The 10,230-nt window shown below is 33.1% G+C and overlaps 1 protein-coding gene across 6 annotated transcripts; it reads right to left on the bottom strand.

Moving 5' to 3' along the window:
- Window positions 1–925: 925 nt before the first annotated feature.
- LOC111017514 (Photosystem II reaction center PsbP family protein) lies at window positions 926–6,329 on the bottom strand. 6 transcript variants are annotated; one of them, XM_022293288.2, is made up of 9 exons: window positions 6,192–6,329; window positions 4,966–5,009; window positions 4,750–4,826; window positions 4,617–4,668; window positions 4,391–4,456; window positions 3,576–3,798; window positions 3,335–3,490; window positions 2,165–2,426; window positions 926–1,276 (listed from the first exon to the last, which is right to left on the bottom strand). In XM_022293288.2, the coding sequence occupies exons 1-8, from the start codon at window positions 6,234–6,236 to the stop codon at window positions 2,166–2,168; spliced, it is 924 nt and encodes a 307-aa protein (XP_022148980.1). In that variant the 5' UTR covers window positions 6,237–6,329; the 3' UTR covers window positions 926–1,276; window position 2,165. The 6 variants fall into 6 exon arrangements, with proteins under 6 accessions (XP_022148980.1, XP_022148982.1, XP_022148978.2 ...); XM_022293290.2 differs by having other exon boundaries at window positions 4,750–4,842; window positions 4,988–5,009; XM_022293286.2 differs by having other exon boundaries at window positions 926–1,337; window positions 4,617–4,826.
- Between the last annotated feature and the right edge of the window lie 3,901 nt (window positions 6,330–10,230).

The raw sequence follows: 10,230 nt of genomic DNA, 5'->3' as shown, positions 1-10,230 counted from the left end.
AATTCTCGCCCGGGAATCATTTAATTCACAACAATCATTGCCCTTAATTTTGGGGCTTTTGATTTCTTCTTAAGATTGGACTATATTTGAAAAACAATTTTGTTGTTTTGTTTGCTTTTATTTGCTTTTGATTTTGAAACAGGTTGTCATTTTTAAATTTAGTTTCGTATTTCGACATGATTCTGTTAAGGTTGACTATGAACCTCGGGCAGGAGATATGGTTTCCCGACTGAGTTTCATAAGAAACGATAAACCTCGGGCGAGGTTTCGTAGGTTTCGCCCAACGTCAACGGTTGGTGATAGAAAAAATTGACGCAACCTCGTGGTTTCTAAGCTTCTGTCATTTTTCTCGAGTTCGACCTTGAGTGAGGTTTCTCGAGGTTGAGCCTCTTACAATTACCTCGGGCTCAACCTCGCTCGAGGTCGAACCTGAGAAAAATGACAGCTGCTTATCAAATCTGTTGTATTCATGTTTTACTGCACTTTTATCTTATTTGCAAAGTAGCGATAATCCAAAATATCTCTGGTTTGTTTTTCCATTTTTTTGAGTGAAAGTTGAAGTATTTAGTTACTCAATCCTCGTGAATTCGATTTTTTTATTACTTGCTACGCGATTTGTGTACACTTACACAAAGGTTGTTAAAATCGTTAACAAGAGATCTAAATCCTCACAAATCATGCCAAGACTAAATAAACAATTAATCTATAAGTCAAGAAATCACAAATCATATGTCTCTCTCGAGCACAATTAATTAATTTTTGTTGTCAATTAAAAAACCAATATGCATATCTAATTTCATTAACAATCAAAGACCTAAGTCTATTTCTTTTAACAACTTCTAAACCAATTCCAAATCTTCTGATGTTATAACTATTTAATAATGCATTAAAGTTCCAATCTGGACCACATCTCCTAAGATTCAGATTTAAATATAATTACCAAGCATATAAATACATTAATAGATTAATAATGTAAACACAAAATTAATCTAACTCACAAAATTTAGCAATACATCAATCCCTAAGACAAATTAAAGAGTTTATCTACACATTCTCAAATTGGAACAATGAAATCTCAAATTATGTTCCAGAGCAAACTAAAAAAATCAAATGAAATGAGAAAATTAATTCTTTTGTATCAATTTATCTCTTTGAGTCCATCTTCACGATCCCAAACTTTGAAAATCTCATCTCTTAGCTCCTTGAAGCTCTCATCGGCCTCTATTTTCGTATTATTGCAGTGTTCACTCTCCAGGATTGTGTGAATCGTGGAAACCTATTATTATAATGGAGAATACATTATTAGCGTCGTGACGTCGTTAGTGAGCATCATGGCACTGCACCAAAATTGACAGAGGCTTAAAGTTCGTAGCAACATGCATCTTCTTAGCGAATTGCTTAAATTTGAGTTAAGAATCATGGCACTTTCCTATTAGCACTATGGTGCTGCCTTCTTAGTTTTTAGCTCCTTTATACATGCTACACGTGTCATGTCGCCGTAACGGGTGGCTCAACATTGTTTCATTAGATGTGGGCTCAATTATGTATTATAGAGTCTTTGAGAGTTAGCTGGGTCCTCTATTTAATGCGTGGTCTCTTGCCAGGAAATACGTCGCTAACCTAAGACAAACTATTTTTTTATGGATTAGCATCTCAAAATTCTTTGTTAGGCGTAAAGAAATCGTCTTGGTAGCTACCACCAAACCTAGAAGTACTTGCCCACACTTTTTCTTTCCATGAAACACGTCACTAGCCTAAGACAGGCTTTGCTATCCTCCCCAATCTTCCATTATCTAACGGTTTGGTTTTTGCCCACTCACAACATTGATACAGAACATGGAAGCTTATAATACAGTATGGCAGCTTTATTAGCACCACAAAAGACTCAATTATACAAAATACCCTTAATCCATATAATCAATTTTAACATTGCCCTTAATATTTTGAAGGTTTTTTCTTTTACTCAAAATGATCCATGGGTTGGTCATTTTTGTACAAATATCTGACAAAATTACCCCATAAGAGTAAATTGAAACTTCCAAAACATTGAGGGCAAAATCGAAACTAACTACACAAAGTAAAGGCAAATAAAAATAGAGCTGTGGCATCAAAAGCAAAGTTGAGAAAATAAGAAAATGAGATAATTAGGAGGGCATGATCTGACCTTATGAGGAAGGAGCTGCATCAAAGGAATGAAGAACTTGCTCCAACATCATTCTTCTATGTGAATCAAGAGGGCTATCTGGTTTGTCAGAGTGAGATATGTTAAGGATGTAGAGTTTCTTAGAAGACACAAAAGCGGCCGAAAAAACCCGTTTCATCCCGCCTCTAGTGCTATCAATCGTATATTCAAACTCGTACACTTGTTGACCTCCGTCACCAGATCTCTCTGCAACCCCAACTACTGCAGCATCCTTTGTACTTTCCTGTATTCATAGGAGAAAAAAAAGGATTAAATTATAAGTTTGGTTCTTGAACTTTGAGAGTTTAATCAAATAGGTCCTTAAACTTTTAATGTCGTGTTTAATAAGTCTTGAACTTTAAAAAGGGTATAAAAATCCCTAAACTCTAATAGGTCCCAATACTTCTAATTTGGATTTAATAGATCCTATAAGCTTCAATTTTGTGCATATTAACCCTAATCTTATGAGATACTTTTTCAAGTTCAAGGACCCGTTTGATGCAAAATTGGAAGTTATTGACTTACTGGATACTTTTTACAATTCAGGGACCTATTATTAGACCTATTATTAGACAAAACATTGAAAGTTTTGAACCTATTAGACAATTTTTAAAGTTGACTTATAAGATACAATCCTCATAGCTCAGGGATCAAACTTGTAACTTAAACAAAAAACAACTAAGAGATAGAGTCTATCAACGTAAATCTTAAAATGTGGAACAACAATTATCTCCCTTCACATTTTGAGGGGAAAAACTTGAAGAAAGAAATAGAAAGTTTATTTAAATCATAAATTCTTCATGATCAGCCCCTACCCTATGATAAACTCACCCTTAAAGCTCCTTGAGCAATCTGAATTCAAGTCTCAATACTAACATTTTACACTCTTTACCAAACTTCAGCGTGACAGAGCATGTTTTACAGAGGAAAGACATACAATCCAGCACAACAAAGATCATGAATCAAAAAATCATTCAGACTATTTAAAACTCAAATATTATATGTTGTTGAATCCCAAAAAAAGAGTAAAATATTATTTTTTCTAGCACTTCAAAGAATCCAATAAACATCACAGCCAAGCTTCACAAGATTAAATTAGAAACCAGCTCTGTGTATGAGTAGGAAATGGCAGCATCTCAAAAAATAAACTACCTTCCGCTTTTCAGCCTGTATAAGTTTGTCAGCAACGAACTGAGGAGTTCCAAACTCCCCAAGACTTGTAAGGCGAACCGGGTTTACTACAACGCCCACATTGTTGCTTCCCTTATTTGCCTCTTCAAATAAAACGGTTGCCCCTGCCTTCTCAACCTTCATCCAGTAAAAAAATTCATGAAAAGTTCATTTAAAAGAAAAGAATGCATCACTGTTAGTTCAGAGAGAGAAGGCCAAAAACCTTAACCCAAGAAGATGGTCGAAGAAGGGTAAAGCCCTCCTTTGAATCTGTGTATCTCTCGAGCTCCAAGTCATCAGCAAAAACAGCCGCACAAATGTTTGGTGAAAATCCATATAATAACAGTGAAATAACAGAAAGATTCAGCGTTCTCCTGGTCAGGAAAAGGGGTGCACTTGTTCTCAAGTGGCCGCTTCCCAGTACGCGTTTTTGGGTCACAGAAGCACTGTGCTGCAAAATTAAGAATTAGATTCTGGGTGAAGATAATTCAACTTTTTCTAAAGAGATGGGTTAGATTTTATAAAAGAAGTTTGGAGGAAGAAAACGTGGATGTGGAAGAACAAAAAGATAGAAAGAACAACCAGGTCACGAGGTAAAGATGTTTCATTGGAATTATAATTTTCTAAATACAAAAAGTAAAGGAGAATTCATGACCACTAAAACATATAAAAACAGAATAGAAAGACAAAAAAAACTGTTCCTGAGACCAACAACCCACTTCAAAACTGTAGCTGCTAAAAACCAGCATACCCAACGGAATCTCTGGTATTTAATATACCATGAACAAGATTTTTCCTTTCTAGAGCTATATATGAAACTTCCAATTACTCCTCAAGAAAAAAAATTAGAAACAGGATCTAGATTTAAAACCGTGCCAAAATCGAGCAGCATTTGCATAAATATTTTACTCTATATATTTCTCGATGCTCGTTGCACTAGAAGATTGGAGGGGAAAAAACCAGTGGAACTTTTTACATTAGTCAGTGAAAGGAAGAAAGGATTAAACAAAAAAGGAAGAAGAAGAAGAGAGAAATAACCTTCTGTAATCAGCAATCCCGCACTCTGTACTTCTTCCAGCTCCAGGCAATGCCGCAAGCTTGGTACTGCAGAATGCAGAATAAAAAATTACGTTACATCTATCAAGCATGTATAGTCAAATAGAAAAATTAATCAAACCAAATAGCTTCCTATTGAAGCAAACATTAGTTGTTTTAAAAAAAGCAAAAAATATTAAGATATCAAATAGGAAGTATGTAAACTGACCTTTGATTAAGAAAATTGTATGAAAGATCAACAGCCTTTTTGGTATGGGGATCTGAATCAAAAACCAGCTTCTTATCCATTAAAAAGTTTAGAGGAAGCTTATTTATTGACGAGGAACCTTCTGAAATTTTACATAGTGATTGAACATTCTCTGAGGAGCAATATAAAGATATCAACCGTCCTTCTTTTGCAAGTAAAGGCCAGCTTTTTCTGGATTGAACAATATCTATTCATCATGGAACATTATAAAAAATATTATTAATGATTTATTTGATGTTTTACATGGTTAAATCTAAAACATCCGGGAATAAGAGAAAAGAAAAAACCAATTAAGTACAAGCATGCTTGCCTCGCAAGATGTTTGCAAGTACCTTCCCTTTGGGTTTGGAAAGTCTACACGTTAGAAACAAGAAACAAGAAAACTTAGTTGGGGTGGGGAAGAAGAGAATATAAACAGAAGGGATATAAATACATAAAGAACACTGCTAGAAAACTTGCTCATTTATTCAAATGAATCGTCAACTAGGAGAGCTACGCAGCAAACATGAACAGAAACTTTTTTTTTTTTTTTGTAACCTAGAACCATAACTTTGCTCCCCTGTATCTAGGTACCTACGCCTCCCAAGACATAGACTCAGGAGACATTAAGATTTTTCTTATTAAGCTCACTCGAAGGTTCGAACATGAGACTTCTGGGTAGTTGTTATTCAGAGACCACGTCCTCTTGCCAACGGGGCGGCCACTTGTGGGCATGAACAAAGACTTTGATTAACTATACAATAGCATGCTTCCAACTTCCAAGAGTGCAGTAGAATTTCTTTCAAGTCCATTCCACTTACTTCAGGTTGGAATTTCACAGAAAAATGTAAAGGCTGACAAAGGAAAGGGATTCGGGTAAAAAAATAGAGTTTACTAAAGAATGAATAGGCCAGGCTCTAACTCTCCAACGTAATGGCCGAAAATTGTTTACTAATAGAGTAAACTAAGGAAAATACTTAGGAAAATACCTGACTCCTTGCTGGTAAGAACCAAATCTTTTCATCACCACTATTTGAAGAATAGAAAAATCATATTTTTTTAAAAAAAATCTCTGCTTTTGCTTTTCCCTCTCTTAATTGTCAACAATGGTAGTGAGAACAAGATTGATCCTCGGTGGCAAGGAGGCAAGTATTTTCCACAAACTGAAGTGAGAGGTATGCTTTTACTAAGAATTTTACTTCAGTGAGATGCTAATGTAACAGATTTCTATAGGATGGTTTTCTTCAAGTCGATTTTTCATTTCCTGCATCCAAAGGTCTGAATTCACAGAACTTGAAATCTCTAACAGAGAAAGTTATCCTAAACCAAATATTGCCAGATTGTCAGCATTAAAATCTAGTTCATGAATTATGTCGAAATGCAGATGAAAATATATCATATGATATAGGGGGCGCGAATTGAGGACAAAGCACCACAAGAATGACCTAATAAACAATAAACTGGGTGTAAAATAACACTCAAGAACAGGAACAATCACGAACATTGTGTTAAAGCGTTGGTGAAAATGGAAAATGGAAAATGGAAAATGGAGCATACATGGAAGAAGAGTATGTTGGATGGCAACTGGATGAGAATCGCCATAGCTCAAAAGGATTGGTTCCACCTCCGCGCTGCTTTAAATCGGTGATTTTGAATTTTTTTCGAACTCTGCCTCTATTGTGGTGTGGATGGACTTGTAGATATTTTGGCCCAAAATTACTTCCTTTTTGTACATCATGTTTGGGAAATAAAAAAAAATTGATTTAAAAAAAAATTAAAATCACTCAAAATGGTCTTCAAGTTTTGAAGGTATCACTTGATTTTGGAAAATCATTTTATTTAAACCTTTTTTCTCAAAACTACTAATTCTACTCACTATCAAATACACCTTCTAATGATAATTGATTTTGTAAAAATAATTTTTCTAATACTTATTTTAAAGTTTGGTTACACCTTTTTTCAAAGTGATTTTTATATAATTAAAAGTGAGTTTGAGAGAGCGAGACAAAAAAATTTACATATAAAAACAAACTTAGAAAAAAAATGAGAATTAACAATTTAGAGAGAAAAATTAGAGAGAATAATAAACAAAAATGAAAATAAATAAAAGTCAGAGAATGAGAAAGAGTTCTAGAAAAGAGAAGAAAATTTTCTCATATGGTGAAAATAAGGTGAAAGAAAGACAACTATTTTAAAAACTATTTCTTTTGTTAATTTTTTTGGGTCAAAAATTATGGGAAAATCACCCTCCAACTGTGTGCTTGTGCTTGGGAACCACTGTATTAGGGTGTATTTTGGAGTGATTTTGATCTTTTTATTGTCAAAATCACTTCCTTTTGTGTTTGGTTAAAAAAAAAAAATGATTTTATGAAAATTTAGAATTTATAGGATGATTTTGAAAAATTAATTATACGTAAATTTCTTTTCTCAAAATCTTTTATTTTAGTGTCACTCCCAAATATGAATTCTTACCAATTCTATTTTACAATGGAATGAGTAAAAGATGCTAAAATCACTTGTACTTTAACTACTCAATCGTGCCATTATTATTAATAGAAAAGGCATCATTAAAAAAAAATCGGTTTATTTTGAGATTCAATATTTTTATTTTTTAATTTCTTTGACATTATTTCTATTTCTTAAAAATATATGGCTAACATCATGAATGATCACAGAAATAAATTGTTTTAAAAAAAGGGTCAAAAGTATTAGATATGCTAAAAATAGCTAACTAGTAGAATTATAAATTTTAGTTTGCATAAATATACCCTTAAACAAAATATCTTTAAAATTTGTTCCGCTAGTAGCAAAAGCCATGCACCAAATTAAAAAATACAGATAATATAGTAGTTATTTTCAAAGTAATCAAATTATATTTAAATTTTGATAATCTATATTTTGAAATAAAAAATTAAATACGAGTTGTACTAAAAAAAATTACATATGAGAATAATACGAGAATTTATTAAAGGATAAAGTTGGACTAAAAATTTATAGATTGGTATATTTAAATGCAGAATCTTTATGATAAAGAAACTGTAAATGTGGTTTTTGAACTTTATATTAACAATAAATAAATAAAACCTAAACTAAAAAAATGTAGGAAAAGGAAGGACAGCGGGGTTTAATTTAAATAGAGAGGTTGTGAATAAGTTTATTGAAACTGAGAAATTAATTTCAGAATTAACTGATTTCAAATTAAAATTTATCGTGTGCTGTAAATTCTCTAATCTAATCAAATCAAATCAACATAATAAATTACAAATTGAAAATTTTCATATATATTGTAAAAATATATAAATATCTCAATTTAAATAAGAAAAATTAAAGTCGAATTGTTTCAAATCTTTAAAAAAAAAAATTACTTTCTAAATAGGACTTACATTCCAATTAAAAAAAATAAAAATAAAAACAAAACACAACAATCAAAACATTAATTTTGATGCATTTGAAATATTTGAAGATGGTTTGAGTGGTGACGTCTAATTTTTCTTCAGGTTAAATTTGATATCCTATCATTTTAAAATTAAAATTCCACTAAATCCGAACAGATTTTAAATGAGATATGATTTTAAAGTGTGAATTTTAGATTTCAACAAACAACAATTTGAAATCCATCTTGAAGGTAAATCTTGAAATAAGACCTCGGTTTGCTCTTTCTTTGTGCCCCTATTTGGAGTTTTGTTGGAACATCAAAGGAGTTTTTGCAGAGGGTGTTTTTGATCAGGTATGTATTTTCATTTACAAACAAATGCTCAAGAGAGTTTTATCGAGATCGAATAGAATGTCGTCTATTTTCTTGACATCTTTTGTGCAAGGCAAATGCACCATCTATTATTGTTTCTTTTTAATAACTCGAAATCGATGCCGTGGATCCCTATAATTCATAACTGATGTAGGTCTTCGAATGGGGAAAATCCCAACTACGCTTCCCGTGGGGCTTGTATCCCTATTCGGTCACAAACCCACTCGGCTACCCCTGTTAGTGGTCTACATCCAAACGATGGTTCATTTATAATAAAATATTTTTTTAATATTCCAAACCCTTTACAATGTTTTGCGAATTTTGTTAGAGATACCAGTAACTTGGGGTTTGGGGTTTTGCGTTTTTGTGTAGATATGGTAAAGGTGAAAGTAGAATCGAGTCGAAGAATAGCAAACGAGATGTTGATGTAACACCTTCTAAACGTTGTTTCATTGGACAGTGAGGAAGAGGTATAACTTAATCTTCCTTTCAATAGTTCATTTACATATTATCTGATTGGAGTATGTATAGAGTTCGGATTAATGTGTCAATGGAGAGATGCAACACCAATGATGAAAAAAAGGAGAGTGGATTCAAGTAAGGGCAAGGAGTGTAAGAATGAACTTGAAAATAAGGTGAGAAATCATCTAGATCTTGGCACCTTTGATTAAAAGGTCAATTGAAGTGTATGTTGCAGGGTAAAAAGAAGGGTCTAAAGATAGGTGAGGAGAAACATGATGATAGCGAGGTAAGTATAATATATATACACATACACAATGTATCTTTCTAATATTTGTACTTTGTGAAATGATGCTTCAATCGGTGAAGAACTAAATGATGAGTCTACAAAAATCTTAGTTTTAAAATTTAATGTATAATGGACTTTCCTGTCTAATCCTCAGGTCTTTGTTAAGAAGGAGGTTGCAAATAAGAATACTAAAACGAGGAAGGACAAACGAGGAAAGAGAGATCCAAAATCTAGTAGATGATGACGCCCAGCTATTTTTTATTTAATTTATTTAGGTATGCACACAATATATATCCATAGTTACATAGTGCAAAGTAGTTTTTTTTTTTTTCAGATGAAGAGATCAAGGAGGGCCCAAGCACTTAAGATAAATCATTGTTGTAAATATGGAGTTATGAAGAGCATTCGAGCAAATTTAGGGGAAAATTATAGTGATATGTTTAGGCCGACATGTTTTGGTCACTTTTTAGATTTTTCGACCAACAAAACATCATCCCAGTTACTTTTGCATTTAATCCAGAGGCAAGGCATCGGGGTTGAACTTTAATATTGGAGGAAAGGTGATAAGATTTGGAATTAAAGAGTTTGCCATGGTGACAGTGCTAAATTGTGGACATTTACCACTCTTAGACATGGACAAAGTGAAGGGGAAGGCCAAGAAGTTTGGGACAAGGAAATACCTCAATTTTGCCTTTAAGGTAAGTAGATATGCACAAGAAGACGACATGGTGAAGATGGCGCTTTTGTATTGTTTGGAAAATTTTCTTCTCTCACACCAAGACTCCGTACATATTGAAATGGGACATATCATTACGGTGGATGATAAGGAACTATTCAACAACTATCCTTGGGGTAGAGTAGCATTTAACTTGCTCATACATTATATGAAAAAGGCAACTGCGGGAATAGGAATGGGCGGGTTCATATATGCATGATTAGTATGGGCATATGAAGTTATACTTGCTTTAAGTACATCACCAAATTTGTATGCACAACGTATTGGACATGGCATTCCTAGGATTTTGAATTGGGAGGCAGATTTACAACCTGAATGGCGAGAACTAGCTGCAAAATCACTTAGTTTGTTTTTCCTTAGCGTTTTT

The sequence above is a fragment of the Momordica charantia genome (assembly GCF_013281855.1).
Source record: "Momordica charantia cultivar OHB3-1 chromosome 2 unlocalized genomic scaffold, Mcharantia_2.0 BLBB01000002.1, whole genome shotgun sequence".
Lineage (NCBI taxonomy): Eukaryota > Viridiplantae > Streptophyta > Magnoliopsida > Cucurbitales > Cucurbitaceae > Momordica > Momordica charantia.
The sequence above is the reverse complement of the archived record's forward strand: the minus strand, read 5'-3'. Positions and strand labels throughout refer to the sequence as shown.